The 18,083-nt window shown below is 43.5% G+C and overlaps 1 protein-coding gene across 5 annotated transcripts in view; it reads left to right on the top strand.

The window, feature by feature from the left end:
- RABL6 (RAB, member RAS oncogene family like 6) overlaps positions 1–18,083 on the top strand; it is a 52,360-nt gene that overhangs the window by 5,988 nt on the left and 28,289 nt on the right. For all 5 annotated transcript variants that reach the window (XM_059865486.1, XM_059865485.1, XM_059865487.1 and 2 more), the window contains 6 exons: positions 871–1,005; positions 5,805–5,852; positions 11,673–11,725; positions 12,803–12,894; positions 13,747–13,887; positions 14,952–15,057. In XM_059865486.1, coding sequence (XP_059721469.1) covers positions 871–1,005; positions 5,805–5,852; positions 11,673–11,725; positions 12,803–12,894; positions 13,747–13,887; positions 14,952–15,057 — 575 coding nt within the window. The remainder of the gene's footprint in view (positions 1–870; positions 1,006–5,804; positions 5,853–11,672; positions 11,726–12,802; positions 12,895–13,746; positions 13,888–14,951; positions 15,058–18,083) is intronic.

The raw sequence follows: 18,083 nt of genomic DNA on the forward strand, positions 1-18,083 counted from the left end.
GAAGCAACCAACACAAGGGCCTGGTGACAGGAGGTTGTAGCCAGGTGAGCATCTGCCTCCTGTACCAAGTAACAGAAGGGGAAGCAACCTAAAGTTGTGCATGGGGTGGTTTAGGTTGGCTATTAGGGAAAATTTGTTCGCAGAAAGGGCTGTCCAGCCCTGGCACAGGCTGCTCAGGGCAGGTGTTTAGTCTCCATCCCTGGAGGGATTTAAAAATCATGTGGATGTGGCACTTGGGGACATGGTTTACTGGTGGCCTTGGTAGTGCTGAGGGAATGTTGGAATAGTTGATCTTAAAGGTCCTTTCCAAATCATTCTAAACCTAAATCATTCTGTGATTCTATTCTCTCAAGGCATGAGAAGTGTTTAAGGAGAAAGGGAAATGATCTTTCTTTTTTCCTTGATAAACAAGTTTTGGAAAAGCCACCTGGTATTCTTGTGTTAATCCATGGTTGGTGTGGTGTTCCAAGCTGGCTGTGTCACTGCTCCTCTCTGCCTTTCCTAGAGGAATTCTTGGTCCAGCCATGGCTCAGCCCTTTGCTTCTTTTAAAGCCTGAACCCAACTGATGCTCTTTTGCTTAAGCGGTCAAGGGTGTCCATCAAAGAACAGAGGCTCACCTGGCTGGAGTTGTGCAGATTCTGAAGATTCAAGCTTGCTGTTGGTTTGTTCTGCTGAGCTGGTATGAGTTACTGACTAAAAAATTATTTAAATGACAGCGGCTCATGTTTTTTAATGAATGTCATAGTGCCTGTGTAGTATGGGAGAACTAATTACATTTGAATAATGCCAGCAAAAAGTTAGCATGCTTTTCACAACATTCCTCAAGTTGTGTTTAATCACTTAATTTGTCTGCTTGCTCTTTTCTCCAGTGAAAATTGTCATCCGGGGGGACAGGAACACTGGAAAAACCACACTCTGGCACCGACTGCAGGGAAAGAAATTTATTGAGGAATATATTCCAACTCAGGAGATCCAAGTCACCAGCATCCACTGGAATTACAAAAGTAAGATGGAAGCGGGTGGAAGGAGTGACAGTCATGGGACAGTGCCTTGGGGGAGGAAATTCCACTGCAGCCTCATTTGCTTTTTTCTTCTCTGTCTGCTTGGGAAACAAAATGGTCTCTCTTCAGGCTTTTTAATTGATTATTCATAGTTTCTCAGTCATGTTTTTAATTTTGTCAGACGCTCTGTGTTATAAGTGCTAAAGAATATGTCTGTGGAAGCCACAATTCAAGGGAAGTGTTTAATAGGTGGTCCAAAGTATTTGAAAAATTTGTAATATGCGTGTTAATGAGGAGAGGTTGTATAAATCTGTCGCTGAGGCCCACTGTGCTTTGGGTGTTACTGTGTTGCCTAGAAGTGGATACATGGGGCAAACTGGATTTCACTGATGAAAATATAAAGAGATTCTGGTGACTGGGGAGGATTTAAAAAATTATTGTAGTACTGTTAGCTCTAAGCTGGCTTACTGAAGCACAGAAGTTCCAGTGCCTTTTTTAAGTTCTTGCTGCAGTGTGGTTTTAATTTTTATTTTACTAGTTGCAAGTGGCTGTGAAAGCCCTACATCCCACCTGGAAAAGACGCTGCAGGCACTGAAGTTGTGTAAGGTTGTGATTCAATGGTGCATTAAGTCCAGCTTTCAGGTTGCCGATCAAGAATGCCACAGCCATGTGGGATGAACTCCTCATTCAGTATGAAAGTGCTCTGTAAGACTGAGTATGCTGGACAGAAAGGGTCAGCAGTTGTTTGTCGTTATCATCATTATCAGACATTGTCCATCTGCCTCACTCTGATCTTCTGTTCAGTCAGCTACTGCCCCACCCCTCCCAGCTGGGAGAACACCTTGTGCAGTCAGGTGAGCACCAAATTGAGTGCTGTGTCTTATTCACCACCAAATTTGAATTATCAGGTGATCCATGATGCCCAAGTCTCGTGATAATGCTCACAAAGCCACAGGATGTGTTCCCCAGCTGATACTCTGTGGTCACACAGAGGTGTTTCTCATCTGCAGCCAAACCTCTTGTATGGTGTATGTATGCTGTGGCATGCTTCCCCTCACTCCTCTTCCTTCCTCTCAGGATGTGAGCACATCAGTTACTGAGGAATGAACGCAGAGCTTACAAGTTGGATGGTGGAAACTATCTCAAAAATCAAATTTGAATGCTTCAGCCTAAACAGACTTACAGTAAGAAATAAAATTCCTGTTTCCAGGATACCCAAGTGTAAAGAATGCACTAATTGTGGCTTTCTGCGGTATCACACGTTAAAGCATCAGAGTTGGGTTTCTTCTCTGATAGGTACAGGTAACACAACACTTGTGTTGGGTGCAGTCTGGGAGTCTGGCATTTATTTTAGGAGGCTTATTCATATCTAACTGTATCCATGAACAAGTACAAAATGTGTACATGCAAAAAGGTGTTTGGAGGAAGATCCAGTCATCTCACCTGTGTCTGCATTTCTTTCCCTAAGCCAGGGCTCAGACACTGCTTTTTCAACACTGATGCAATCCTGGGGGAGAAACCTGCACCTGAGTCTGGCTTTGCTGTGTGCTGAGACTCACAGGTGTATAAGTGATTTCTAGGGCCCACTTCTAACCTTGGTGTGCTGTGTTTCTGTAAAGCTCCCCAGCCAGAGCTGACAGCAGTGTGTACAGATGCTGATGGACTTTTCTCAAGGTTTAGTGTTGCTGACCTTGTAAAACTACTTGCAAAGCTGTACCTGAAACTGTGCCTTTCATTTGTGTTTCTTTTACACATTGTAAAACACACTGTTTCTTTTACACTTTATAAAACACTGTACTATTGTCTTAGTAATAATTTCCAATAATTTAGGACATTTTCCATTGACTTTCTTAAGATCCATTTCAAAAAGTAACCCCCATTTAAAAGACATTGTGAAGTCTGTTTCCTGCTGTGAGAAGTTTCCATCTAAGTACTCTGATGTGGGCCCTCAGAGTACTTGATTCAGGTCTAAATCCGGCCCTGTTTTCCATGTTAATCTGTAGAGGAAAAATAAAGTTTGTTTTTCCTATGTTCATGCTCTCAGGCTACCTTGAATAAACATTATGAGGTAGTTGATGGCAAATATTTACAGAGGTTAATTAAATCATTGCCAAATATTGAAAGATTCTTACATTGCCTGGTCTTAGAAGAATTCCATTTTAGATGCAAAATATAGGACCTCCCAAAATTTTATACAGTAGGAATTAATAAAGGTAGCAGAATCTGAGTTACTTCTTACTCAGAATGAACAAAGTTGCTTTTCTGTGCCAATTTTAATGGTTATTTGTAATTTTTGTGTCTTAAGTAAGGAGTTACCATTCCTGACCCTAAGGAACACTTTTTTGAATTATACTGGTCACCAAGTTTTTCTCTGTTTGGCAGCCTGAGAAAGGGAGTCTGAAATAAAAATTGTCAAACAGTTGTGCTCAGATCCTTCAAAGGCCTGAGGGATGGGAATGGGGGCTGACAGAGTGGCTTTGCACTGTAGGATCTGTGATCCAGAGCACAGGAAGTGAATCCTGTCATTGAATGAGGGTGAAAAATGTCTGAAGGCCTGTGCGTTCCTGGTGATGAACCCACCTACAACGTGTTCTTAGTTTTAAATGAGCTTTCTTGCAATTGGAGCCTTTTCATGCCTCTATCATTTTGTTGGAAAGCAGTGCTCAGTGTGCCACTGGCCAGGGAGTATCTGGTCAAATAGCAGCTCAGGACAGATCTTTGGAGTGCTTTGATCCGTGGTTTGTGCTAATCCAAGTTAGGGAGTTGAGAGGATAAATTGGCATTCTTTTTGCTGCCACAGAGCTCCTTCGGGTGAGATGCTGCTGGGTATAAGTCACACACCAAAGCCAATGGAGCAGCACTAAAGCAATTATCCTCTTGCATGACCAGGATAATCAGGAATGGCACTAGTATTGAAAGGGAAGAATTTCCTGGTTGTGAGCTAGCAGGAAAAATGTGGAAATATGTGTTTCCTGGGTCTTGTGCAGTTGTTTTTCTTTGAGAAATTCTGCCCTTGCCCTCAGGGGTTTAAAGGAGGTGTGTGGGGTCAGGGGGTTCAGCTCTCCAGCTGCCAGGACTGCTGCTGCTCAGCAGGATGTTAGTTTCGTGGGAATCACTCAGCAGGCCAGCACATCCTAACTGGGGGCGTGTTTGGCTCCTGGGAAGGAGGTGGAGAGCTCAGGAGCAAAGTGCCAGTGCTAGGCCCCCGGTCACCCTAAGGGCTCCCTTCTCTGAATTGTTAGTCCTGATGTACTGCTTCACATGGCACTTCTGGAAAGAACAGTCAGCCTCCTGGGCTCCTGCTGAGCCCATGCAAATAGCTCTTACCCTTTTGCAGCAAGCCTTAATTGTGGAAAGGCACTGCGATTGCCTTGCCTACTGCAGGGCAGGAATCAGGGGCAGGCCTCCAGAAGCTGATCTGTGTCCCAGCATCTACAGGGGCACAGGGAGAGGTCCTGCAGTGCCAGTGCCTGGGGGGAGGAGCTGGCTTGCCTGGGCACCAGGTGAGTGATTCACACGTTGGACTTTAGCCTACCTGGTTTGATTATCTGTAGAAATAAATAGGGATTGAGTTAATTAGTGGGGTGTCATGGTTTGAGCAGAAATTTTTGTGCTGTGTACCGCCATGTGCTTTCAGTCCTGCAAGGCACTGCCGGGGCTGACTCAGGGGAGTCTCCTGTTCATCCAGTGCCTCCTGCCCAGCTGGCACATAGGAAGTTAGGCAGGAATTCCTGTGAGAAAACAGAGGCTGATTTTGCTTCATGCATAAATGTAAAAAGGGTCTTTCTCCAGAAGCAAAGGATCAAAGTTTTCCTTTATTCATAATGTCTGTACAATATTTTTAAACATTTCATTAAGCCAAGAGTGAGTCCTGTGTAGAAAATGCTTCCTGGTTTGATAATGACACTATCTTAGATAAACTCTCATGCCATCCTATGATGCTATTTTATACTCTGAGGCATTGTCCTCCTAGTTCAGCTTTATGTTCAGAGCTGCTCTAAGTACAGGCTTTTGCTTCAAAGCCTGTAACATTTCCAAAAAGCAGCCGTTTCTTGGGACATCTTCCTGAAAATCATACTGCTTATTTGGATTCCATGGAAACATTGATCCAGAGCTACTCAGCCTTCAGGCCACCAGAAGGTGAGTTGGCTGCCTGTGTGTACCAGCAATCACTGGAGTTAGAATTCTGCATGTCTTGTTCAGATTTTAGCAGCTCAAATAGATGTTGCTGGTTATAATTTATTGATGTTGCAGCTCTAGGAAGCAAAATTGTAAGTGAGACCTTATTTTTCACAAACTATACCTGAAAATGTGCAGAGAGAATGGGTTTCGGTAGCTGCAGGACTGTCTGCGCTGGCTGTCATGTTTACATGGAAATGCCGTGATTGATCTTTCTTAAATGTGTATATTCCTTTTGCTAGTTGTATGCTTTGTTTATAAACCAGACTTTATCCTCAAAATTAGATTTTTATCTTTTTTGAAAGGCTTTGTAAACCTCTGTGTGTTATGAAAATAGTCTATGCAGAGTACTTACAACATGCTTCAAAACTGACATGAACCAGCAAGGAAATCCAGCCATCACTTGTGTGACTAAGAGTGTTTATGAAGTTCTTTAGACAGCATGGTTTTGGTGAACAGCTTGCACCTTCAACAGGTCACTGCCTTCTTGTGGTTGGGTTTTTTTCTTGCATATAATGTGCTTTTCTTTTGACATTCCTCCATGTTGGCTTTGGATTGGGCTCTCTGAGTGCTGGGTGTTTTACTGAAACCTTCTAACCCTTTGTGTTCTGTTGTGCTTCCAGCCACTGATGATATTGTGAAAGTTGAAGTCTGGGATGTAGTGGACAAAGGTAAGATTTATAACTTTCTTTCTAGTGGAGATCCATTGTTTTTTCTCAGTTTTAATTAAAAACTTACATGGAATTCAGAAATACCTGCTTGCTTCTGCTTTTAAAAAAATCTGTACTTATTATACCACTTCCTGAAAGAATAAGGAAAGGAGAGGTGAGTCCCCTATGCTAAAACCCATTATCTGGAATCTGAACTTCAGATCAAACCCAGTGTTCAGAAGCAGTTGTTCCACGTGCTTATGACAGATCAAGCGCCTGCTGCTCTGTGTATTCCAGTTCTCTGAGCTTCACCTTCTCTCCTTTATAGTTCCCTTTAATGTTTAGACAGGTTTTGATTTCTTTGTTCTGGTTATAAAAGTTCTTGTTGAGCTGTCTTTGTGAAGGTATTCTATTGTTAAATTGGTAAAACTGTAGCTGCAGTGGGTAATATCTGCAGGGGGGAAGGATGGAAGAGGAACCAATTACTTAAATTCACTAGGACAAAAAATGCAATATGTGCATTCCAAAACATTTTCTAAATGCTTAGCCAAGGAAGGTTTTATGATAAATAAAAACATTTTTCATTAGTTTTCAATTTTTGTCAGAGTTTTTGTCTTTTGTTTTATAAAGAGCAAAACCAAACCCCAAAACATCTGTGAAGACACAGTCTGGATGCAGTGCAAACAGGATGCAGTGGGATCTGTTCCTGGAAGGGGTTGGGGTTGAGATGTAAATCACAACTCATTCTGTAGCCCCGAATGCAGATGCTGTTTGGCTTCTAAGAGGCATTTAGTACCAGCCAGGCTCCTGGTTTAGTGTGTGAATATGGTCAGGAAAGCAACTGCACAGGTGAGCAGCTCTTGAGTGATGCTGCTCTGTGAGTGATGCTGCTTGTTTGGTGTCTGTCAGATTTGTTGACCACAGTCATCAAAACTCAAGCTTTGATGGTTTGTCTGGTGCTGCCTTTCCTGCTGCCTTGGCTGGAATCCGTGCTCTCAGGTGTTCCTCAGCAGAGTGGCATCTCAGAGGCACCACCAGTGCGACTTAACACTTGTGTTACACCAAAAACTGAAACTACAATAGGGAGTAAAAAAGGAGAAATGTCATTTTTCATGTCAGCTGAACTGTATTCAAAATAGGGAAAAAAGAAAGACAATTAGCAGTAGGACCTCTAGTTCGGATACCTGATGGAGCCTTCAGGATAAACTTGAGTCAGGAGCTTTAAATGAAAATCCTGGGCACTTTATCTTTTTAGTGTTTTAAGGCCCAGTTTTCACAGGGCAGACAAAGCCTTGCTTAGGCCAGAGTTACTGCTGAAGTCAGTCTGATTAGTTCGGCTTTCAGATTGTGGGATAACAAGCGGAGGGCTGGAATCTGAGCAGAACATCTGTGTTCTCGCTGCCTTGCAGCTTTGGTATGAATAGAGAGACATTTAATTTGGGAATCATGTGGTTCCAGCACTTATTTCTGTGAATAGCTTCTCTGAGCAGAGTCATCTTCTCAGCTAGAGACTTGTTTTTTTGGCGAAGGGGACGGGATGTACTATGAACAGATGTTGATAACAGCACTTCTGGTCCTGCTTTGGTTTCTGACAGCAGAGCCTCTGTTGGAAACCTTAATGGAATCTCTTCCCTTCACTTCATATTCTTTTGAAATAAAACTCACTCTGTTAATATCCGTACTTATGGACCACAGATATGTATTTTTTTGCAATCATTTGGGCTCAATCAGTGCAATGTAAAAATCAAATCATAATGATGTTAATGAAATCAAATCTTTTCCTATTGCCATAGCATTGTGGATTCCTGAAAAGCATAGCTTTAGGAAAATGTTCATATTAAGCAGTAAGAGCTTACTCATATCTAACTTTCATCCTAATGTTATGACATTTTTGTTTTCCTTCTGTATGCTTAGGACAAAAAATCCTCCTGCGTGATGCTTTGGGTGAGAGCCACACTGGACTGTAGACTTGCAGTAGTAAAGTATCCAGTGCTGTTGTAGCATAGTGCTGACAAGACTTGATCCTCCTTTTTTTTTCCCTTGCCTACCAAATCCTGGCTCATGTGCATATTTAGAGTTGGGCAGAACACTTCATTTATCAGGCTGGATTTGAAACTGTCAAAAATGCATGTTCTGAACATGCATTTCAACATTAAGTTTTCCAGGCTGAAATCCTTTTGCCAGAATTTCCCTGTTTCATTTTCAGAGGAAATTAGGAGACCTCTGTTTAAATGACGGGGGAAACTGTGTTGAAAGCCCTGATGTGGGTTGTAGCTTAACTAACTAACATCCATCTTAGCATCCACGAACTCCAGTTTTCAGCTTCAGTTGTGTAAAGCACCTTTGGGCTCTCACCTGCTGAGCAGTGCTGCTGTTCTGCAGTCACAGGGGGCTGGAGAAATTGCAGGAGTTGCACCCTGAAAACTTGATGTGCATTTCTGGGCTGAAGTTAACGGTGATTTTCCTGAGTGGTGTATCTCCTGGTGCTCCCTGTCCTAGCTGGTTCAGCAATGTGGGTTTTCCCTCCAGAATCCACTGGGATGGAGACGGCAGCTCTGCTGGCCCTGCCTGGATGGTGACTTCGCTTGGTATTGGTTATTTAGCTTCCAAATGATAATAAATGATAAAGCTTAAAAGCTGTGAGGTTGTTTAGTGTGGTGAAGCAGTGGGGAATGGCAGCTGTCAGACTGTGCTGCTCCTCTTGGCTTGTTCTTGACTATTTGGGATTCTTTTTTAAATGTGCAGACTCCCTAGAGTCCAGACTTCCTTGCTGCCTGCTGCATTCTCCTTGGGCCTGCTCAGGGAACTGGGATCATGCCTGGAAAGCTGATATTTGTTAAAATTTTCCCAAGATGAGCTTGCCTCCAGCCGTGGATTGTATTGGATTTTGTGTGGCACTTGTAGTAAATATCTCCTTTGCTGCTCCTGGAGCTGACAGAGCACAGGAAAGATCTCTCTTAGCAGAAATCACAATCCTGACTCATCTTTCTGGCTTTGCAGCAAGTTGTGTAACTGCTGCAGGTCATAAAGCTATAGCAGATCCTGAATTCAGAGAAGCTGCTTGAATGCAGGGGATTCAGGAACAGTTGTAAATTCCTGTCTTGTAACTTCTGCCACTTTGGTTCCCACATATTTTCTGATACATGACTGAAGGCATCAAATCATATTTTTCTTCTGTTGCCCACAAGGTAGACAAATGCTCTCCCTTGAATTGAAGATTCCTTTCCTCCTCGCTGCACCTTCACCCCTCTGCCTCCCAAACATGTCCTACAAGAAGAATGAAAGATCAGAATTCATATTTCTATTATTTTCAGATGTTCCATGTTAGATAACACAAGGGATGCACGTCTTCCAGATGTGTATTTTAGACTGGTGAAGGGTAGCAGCCCCCTTGCATGGTTGGCAAGTTGTACTGAAACCTTCTATCTTGCAGCAAAACTGATGGTACATACTGCTGCAGAGACTCAAGTGATGATCACAGCCCCGTTGTCCAGTAGGACCTGTTCGGTAGACTCCAGGGTACAGCTGCCAAGTGTATTTAGTGCCAGAGCTGCTCTTATGCCTGTAAATGAGGAGCAGCCATCGTTCTAGGGAGGGGACCTGAGCTATAGCAGCACGCACACCCATGTTTTCTAATTGAAGCTCCTCCATTACACATCAGTACAACCTCAAAATCTGGACCTCGTGCATACAGTGACACAATTGTCACTGTGCCCTTGCTTTATAGGCTGAATTACATCTTGTCACTGCTTAGATCTTATCTTCCTCTGGTTCATCCTGCAGTTTGGGTTCCAAAAATAGAGCCTGTGCCTGAATCTGTACGCACATGCGCTTTTCAGCTCTCTGACTCCTTTGAGGTGACCTCCTTTGCAGCACTGATGAGCAGTGTGTGAGAATATTACTCATTCCTCTGGATACACACAGAAAACCATGAGCATGGAGAGCTGTGTGGGTTCTATATTCTGTCTCAAAGCATTGACTGTAAATGTGTCCAGGTTAGACAGACACCTTGATTTCTCAGGATGGGAGGAATGATGGACACTATTTGTGGTTACTTGGGCTTCTCTTTTTAATACCTAGAAATGTAGGTCATGCCAAGCATAATTCAGCAGTGGCTGCGGAAATAGCGATGTTTGGATATTCAGAGAAGCCACACAAATGTCACTCATTTGAAATTAATTGAGTTGAAGTGGGAAAAGACGTGCATGGCCTAGACATCCCACGCCTTCAGCTGCATGGGGAAGAATCAGAGCCCATACTCAGATCCCTCAGGGAAACACATTGCCCAAATGAGGAGGGATCAGGATTAATATTTCTGCTGCTTTCAGATGTCAGCAGTAAGCTGACTTGAGTGGGGCAAACATTTTGCAGTGATGCACAGATGCACCCCCAGAATCACCTGCTATAACATGCAGCATTAAAGCTTTTCTGAATAACTGTATTTTCTTACTATTTATCCTTGAGCTGTGTGCAGGAAAAACAAACCCCGTTTCACATGCAGCGTCTGGCAGAACCCTGAATTCCACATGTGATTCAGCAGAGTTAAAAGCTGGTGGAAGCTATTTTGGTCCTCAGAGAGTCTTTTACAGAGTCAGTGGGAGGGTTTTTTCAGGTGCATCTGAGCTGCCAACACCTTCTGTTATCAGCAACACAGGAAATTTCTAGAAGTAATGAGAAGCAATTCCAAGACTTGTAATGCCGAGTGTAATTTAGTTAACTCTTTGTTATTTAGACTAGGAAAAGACATAACAAAGTTATTTCAGAAGTACAGTTCTTAAATGCTGTCAGTAACATCTGGGAGGTACTTGGTATCTGTCAAACATAACTCCTGATCTTGCAGGGTTATTCTTTGTGCAGTGCTTATCATTGATAAAATTCTGGAAACTCAGAACATTCCGTTTAAACAAGAGGCCAAAATTTTTTCACAGTGTGTCCACGCTACACCTCTTTGGTGGTAGGTGACAGAAGATGTTGAGGTTCCTGGCAATCCTTAGCGCCAAGTGTCTACACCAGAAAATCATGTCAGCTGATGGCCACTATGTTAATCATAGCTACAGATACACCTCTCTGCTGAGACTCCAGGCTATAAGATTTGGAACCACAGTTAGTGTGTAATTGACTTGATGCAAAGTTTCCAGGGAGGCTGAAATTTTAAAAACACACTGTTTCTGGGATGCTGAGTTAAATGTTAGTGGTACTTTAAAATGTCAGAAAATGCTTCTGTAAGGTGTAAGGAAAGAGAGAAGCCTCGGGGGCTGCCCTTTAACTGCCTAAGAGGAAGCAGATGAGTTGGAGAGAAACCACTAGATTCTTGCAGGTGGGACCATGGCTGTGGGACTGCAGGGCAAGTCTCTAGAGTGGTTTTCTAGTGTCTTCTACAAATGTTAGGCATGTTGCTTCTTGCACTTTTCTGGGAGCCTAATCAGACTTGTACCTGCTACCTGGCTTATTTTTGTGTGCTTTGGGTGGTGCTTCTGGAGGATTTATTTTCTGTGCCTTCACTGGTGATGGCCAGACCTGACCCTCTGGTTCTGGCCTTTGGAGCACATATAGGCTGTCTCTCCATCTTCACAACTTCTTTCCCACAGTTTATTTGATTTCGCTTGGATTTCTTCTTGGATAAGTTCTGTCTTTGGATTGCTTTACTGTTCATTTTTGAGTAGACTAACTGGGATTCTTCAGCAAGGCATGCCTATCCCACCCCTCCTCATCCCCCAGGCTTACAGTAGAAGTAGGATTTGCTTTGAGGTTGTGTTTTAACTGCTGTGCACCTGTCCAGACTCATCTTCCAGTTCTTTGCCCAACATAATGTTTTTTATATGTTTTACTATTCTTTTTAAGGAAAATGCAAAAAACGAGGAGATGGTTTGAAACTGGAGAATGACCCTCAGGAGGTGAGTCACCTAGAATTCGGAGGTCTGAGGCCTCTTGTCCAACTTTGGTCCATGAGGAGCAAGTTCTATATTTGTTCCTGTCGTAAGGCCTTCCTGGCAGGTGGGTGAGGGTGAGTGGGTGATGCCGATGCTCTGTATTCCTTGCTCTGTGCATTTCAGCTCTGCTCCTGCCCTCACTGCAACTTCCCTGCTGTTTTCCATTCTGTCACTGGGAATGACTGTGCCCCAGATGTTTGCTCAGCAGCTTTATTCCTGTCTTCCTGTGGGCAGAAGCAGAAATTCCTTTTGTCAGGGCCTTCTTGTGGAGCCTGAAGAAATTACTTGATGCCCTGCTCTGGCCGCTTCTCGGAGCTAGGCTGTTTCACTCTCACTGGTGCCCATCTGTTCAGGCTCAGATGAGGAGAATTTTCCTCAAAATATTCTCCCATGAGAAAAGCCTTTATGAGAACAGTTACCACAGCTGCTTCTTCCTTTGCAAATGTGGGTGCATTTTCCACTCCTGGGAAAGGAGTGAGAGTTATTCCAGGGGCACCAAATTCCAGTAGGAGTCATGGAGACTGAGCTGGGACCACGGAGACCAAGCTGGGACCAGTACTATGTGGACTTAGCAGCATGCAGAGTCCACATGAGGAAAAGCCAGTTGGGTACTAATCCTGTCAGCCATCCGTGGGAGAAACTGCCTCCTGCTTTTGAACACCAGCAGCATTAAGAGTAGAGCCAATATGTGAGTCAGAAAAAAGATGCAATGGGAGCTGTGTCCTCTGTCCTCCACTCTGTGGTTTGTATGGAGTTCTCTTGCCAACACAGGATTTGGGAGCACAGGGGAAAGGACAGGGGTGGGTTTTAGCATGTGCTGTCAGAGACCATCAGGTGCTTCACATCCTGTTCCTATGGGAAGTGGAAGCTGGGAGCCACTAAGTATCTTATTTCAATGATAGTGGTGTGAAATCCAGAGGTACTCCTTACAGTGGTTGTCACTGTAGAAAGTTTGCTCAGTCAGTACTGTATCCATTGTGTTCTGTATCAGCCTGAAGTTGAATCCAGTTATTTGCTGCTTCTTTGCCTTTATTTCCTCAGGCAGAATCAGAAATGGCTCTGGATGCAGAGTTCCTGGATGTCTATAAGAACTGCAACGGTGTAGTGATGATGTTTGACATCACCAAACAGTGGTAAGAGACCTTTTCTGGCACCATGTGATTCTCCCTTTTTCAGGCAAAACAAATTACTTCTAGATTTCCAGATTCCCAGTTGCATATGGAAGCTGATAACCCACCTAATGAGTTGGAGCAAGCTTGTATCTTTTAAAATAAAAGCTTTATCTTGTGATGTGGCTTTTAATACATTCCTCTCCTGGGCTTGTTCCAAACAAGCAGTGTCCCAGTGGGTTGTGTACTGCAATTGCTGATATGCTGCTGGCTGAGGCTTGATAATTAGTGCTATCACAGGTGCAAAGTGCATGTTGCAAACCCCTGCTCGCCAGAACACAAGGGAAAGGAGGATGCTAGTGAGAAATTGCAAGAAACTGGTATTAGTAAGGATTATTTAGAGGCCCTAGACTGCATTAGTCTACAGAAGTAATGAACTGTTGGATTTACACATCTGAGGAGAGTAAGAGAGATAAGGAATCCAGAGTGGAAAGAGGAGGGGGTTAGAGCTCCTGCTTTATATTTAGGCTGGTGTTGTTCAGGTTTGGTGTGGATCACTGAGCCTGTGGACAGCTGAAGGGAGGGAATCCTTTCCTTCTTCTGACCCCACAGTTTTGCAGGTCTGAGATTGCTGTAGGAGATGTGAAGGTTCTAGTGAAAGTGGATTTTTGAGCTTTTAAAGTTGGTTTTGAATAAAGAATCATGCAAACATATTGAGGATTAATGTGTTTCTCTGATGGAGTAAAGAAGTCACAAACTTGGAAGGATTTTGGAAAAAAAAATTCCTGTGTTCTTTGTGATTTGTGCATGAAACTGCTAAAAGAAGGATGTTCCCACTCATCTGCTCTCTCATCTGCTCTCTCCCCTCTGATGAAGGACATTTAACTATATTCTGAGGGAGCTTCCTAAAGTGCCGACCCACGTTCCAGTGTGCGTGCTTGGGAATTACCGGGACATGGGGGAGCACCGGGTCATCCTGCCCAGTGACGTGCGGGACCTCATTGACAACCTGAACAGGTGAGCGGGCAGGGCAGCCGGGCTCAGCTGCTCCCTGCCATCCTCCGTCAGCGATCATGTCCCTGCCGTGTTTCACATCCGTGTCCCTGCCATGTTTCACATCCGTGTTACATGTGCCCTCTGTCCTGCCGCCTGCCTTGGGCTCCCAGAGCTCCCCGTGTCTCACAAGCAGCAGCTGCTGACACCATGGGCCTTTTGATGTGGAGCAGATTGTTTGCCATGCTCCTGGAAACAGCATGAGACAGCATGTGCCCAGCAGCATGTGCCTTTCAGAAATGCTGTTCCCAACAAGTCATCTTCTTTCGGGATAGTCCTTCTCCTCTGAGAGAGTCCTCTCCCCATAGCATAGCTGTTCTTTGGTCCAAGTGATTGAGCTACATGAGAGCCAGCCAGTGTGGCTGTGTCCTTGCTCTGCCTCTGAGCATCCCCCACACAGCACTTGCAGGGCACGGCCAAGTCAGATGTCCCTCACCAGCCAGACAAGCATTTCCCTTAAGCAGAGGTCTGAGGTGCTCTGTTACATGGTACAAAATAGTATTTGTTGGTCAAGATTCAGTAGATGGTACCTTTGTATGTAATTTTATCTTTTTAAGGTATTTTTTCATTTTCCTCATTTCTTACTTGTTTATGCCTGTGTCAGGCACAAAGAAATGGTGTCAGTTTTAAGACTTTATCCATTATGAAATAATTTCTTTACAAAATAATTTCTCAGTATTATTTTTGTCAGTCCGATTGTGGTTTTTAAAACAGAAACCTTTACTGTGAAATGAACAACTTGTAAAGCTGTGAATCCACAGTTTAGGAAACCAACATCCCAGTGTCCTGACAGAGTATTTCTTAGCCTGGCAGGCACATGACGCTGTCACACACAAACAGCCACCTTCTGCCACCCTTCAGTGTGAATTTTGGCTGTACACAAAATAATGAGTCCAAGCAGAATGTTGCCCTGGGCTACGTTTGAGGGTGGGAGCTGGCTTGTGGAGTGGCTCATGGTGTGTAAGTCAGTCCTGTGCAGGCTTTGCAGGTTGTGCTGGGTACAGTATTCTCCTCTCTGCTTGGCACAGGCCTCCCGGCTCCTCCTATTTCCGCTATGCTGAGTCTTCCATGAAGAACAGCTTTGGCCTCAAGTACTTGCACAAGTTCTTCAACATCCCCTTCTTGCAGCTGCAGGTAAGGCAGGGATGTTATCCTGATGTGCTGGGTGTGTGAGGCAGATTGGATTTGCTTCCTTTCTAAGGCAGGAATTTGGTATTTGGGGTTTCATTTGCTGTTAAAAGATCCTGAGTAGATTCTTCTTTTCATTAGAGTTAGTATAACAAAATTATGTCAGAACATTAGTGCTTGTGAGTGATTTAAATATGTCTCTGGTTGCAAGAGGCCAGCTGTGCTGAGTTCCCAATGCTGACCTCTGGAGAAAGGCTCCATTTTCACTGGCATGAAAATGGCATCCAGTGGTGCAGTTACCAAGTCAAAAATGTAAAATGCACACATCTGTTAAACTTTGCATTTCAATTCTGTTCAGTTAAAACTCAGATGAGAAGAGATTTGGCCATTATCTGAGTAGTTCAGGAACCTCTGTTTGCTAAAAATCTTAGCCTTAATGGTAAAGGGCATTAGATATGAGATCCATGTGCTTGCGTCCTGTTCACATGGATCCAGTCTCATATTTCATTCATATCTGAGGATTCTTGGGGGGGCTGAGGGAAGGGCAAAGGCTGCAAAGGGTGGGATTCTCAAGTGTGGGCCTTTAGAAGACCAGCTTTTGGGGTGGTCCTACGGGGGTCCTTTGGGATGAGTAGCTTATGCTTTTTGAGGGCACATATGTGTCACTGTTTTCTATTTGATGGGAAAAACCCAGGCAGTTGATCTTTATTATCTTTTACCAGTAATTGAAGTGTATGTGTACATTTTTATATAAATAATCCCCGGTGAAATGCTAGTTCAGAAGGAGCTGAGATATATTAGTGGATGTTACCAAGTCCTCAGGCTGCAGAGCAGAAAGAACCAGGATAAGAGAAATGAATGTATAAAAGCTCAGTGAAACAAGTCAAACAATTTTTTGAGGGGGAGGTTGTAGAAATGTGAATCCAGCCTGCTGTTCAGATGACTGAAATTACCAGCATGTTGCTGGTGAAATGTTTGGGTTTATGACACTGCACGTTTGAAGGCTTTTGGTTGCCTCCACCCAGTTTTTGGGGCTTTACTTGATGTCAGACTTCACCTAAGATGGGCTGCATTGGTTTCTCCAGTGCCCCTTGCACTTGTGTCACAGGTTTATGGGCAGTGCCTCATGCTGCTCCACAGTAGCTGCCTTGGGGCACTTCTCTGCTCCCAGACACTCACTGGGAACCTTGTGTTGGAGTGCACAAGTTCCAGGGCTGGCCCTGTTCAACATCCAGTGCAGCATGAGCTCAAATCTGTAGGAAAATCACATCTAGACTTAATTCCTGAAGGTTCTTCTTATATCTTCAGAGATCCTTGACAGTACCAGGCTCCAGAAGGGAGTTTTTCTCCTTGGCGCAGAGTAGGATTGAAGGAGAGGGATGCTGCCTGGTACGAAATACACACAGGATTCAGTCAACCTCAGACGTTTCTGTGCCTCTCAGCCTGCCCTCCACAGCTTTCCAGGGCAGAGTGGTCCAGCTGTATCTGAGGTCCCAGGCTATCTCTCAGCAGGGTTGGGGTCAGTGTGTGTGGTTTTCAGTGGCACATTCCTGTGCTCATTTTATAGTCACACATCTTCCACAGCGAAAGCAAGGGCTGAAATCCATACCCCCTCTACAGAGCTCATTCTCTCTGTCAGCCTGAGCTCTTCAATTATTTATCAGTTCCTTTCCAGGGGCAGGATTGGCAAATCCAACGATGCAGTTTAGCTGTAGGTATATCTGGAAACCCACAAATGGCGTCAGGTCACCCAGGCCTCCAGATGCTGTGCTGGAAGGAGACAGGATTCTGCAGACAGCTGAGATTGCCTTTTCCCAGGAAACCCTTGCAAGTGCCTTTCAGCTAAAGCACTGGTCTCTAGCACATTATTTATTCCCTTCTTTTGGGTCATTGCAAAAAATAAGCTGTTTCTTTAATATTTTATTAACCAGCATGGTAAAATAGAATATATTTTTTAAGTATTTGGAAGTTTATTAGTAGTGATGAATTTGTACAAAATTGATTGCAAGATTGTCTTTATTAAGTATATATTCTTGATTTATTGTGATCTGTGAAAATTGAAATAAATAAAGCTGGTGTATGTCTCGGTGCCAAAGTGTAAGGCAAGGCACACCACTTGTTTAATAGACAAGTCTAATTAAAGTCATTATCAGAGAGCCTCAGGTAAGCACTGGAGGGCAGTAGCCCTTCTGTCTCTGTTTGTTCAGCTTATTTGCTCAGCATGTATTTCACCTGTCTTAGGAAACTGGGGACAAAGAAGTAGCAGACTTGCCCTTTTTTGTCTCATTTTTGCTTATACTGCATGAATAATATGAAATTATGATATCTGCTGCTTCTGAGATCTTGATTTTCTTGAATTCTGAAATCTAGAATTTGAATTCCAAAGTCCTCATTAGAACTTCTGATGAGGGTAACAACTTTAAATATGAATAGCATATTTTGCTGAATCTTTCTTGTCTGTAAATGACAATAAAGGAATTGGCATTAAGTAATGACTTCATAACTCCATGCATACATGTTAATTAAAGTCAAGTTTCCATCTGCAGAGAGCACTTGAATATGATGAATAAAAATTACTCAGCAAAGAAAAGAGGAATTGCTCCAAGCTCTTAACACAATGGCAAAGGTAAACATGAAGACTCTATATGCCTTGGAAGCAGTAAATTAGCTTAAATGATCACAGAAACACTTACATTTCAAGAAGACCTGTGTCTTCCAATAAATTAGGGTTATCAACTGTGATGAGTCACCTGGTCTTACAGTACAAAATAAAAATTACTCAAACTTTTTTGCTGATTTCAGTCATAGTGGAATCTGACATGGAGGGCTCAGGCTGTGCTGTGATCATTCTCCAGAGCACAGCACTGGGTGTGGTTTCTGTGAGCCAGATGAGTTAATTGCTCCTCAGACCTGTGCAGTGGTTTGATAGCTTCAAAGTTGTCACATCTATGAAACCATATTGCCAGCAGCATGTGCATGTAGAGACTGAACACCATCACTTCATGCAAATGCTTGTCTTCTCAGATGGATAT

The sequence above is a fragment of the Haemorhous mexicanus genome, chromosome 21, assembly GCF_027477595.1.
Source record: "Haemorhous mexicanus isolate bHaeMex1 chromosome 21, bHaeMex1.pri, whole genome shotgun sequence".
NCBI classification, from domain to species: domain Eukaryota; kingdom Metazoa; phylum Chordata; class Aves; order Passeriformes; family Fringillidae; genus Haemorhous; species Haemorhous mexicanus.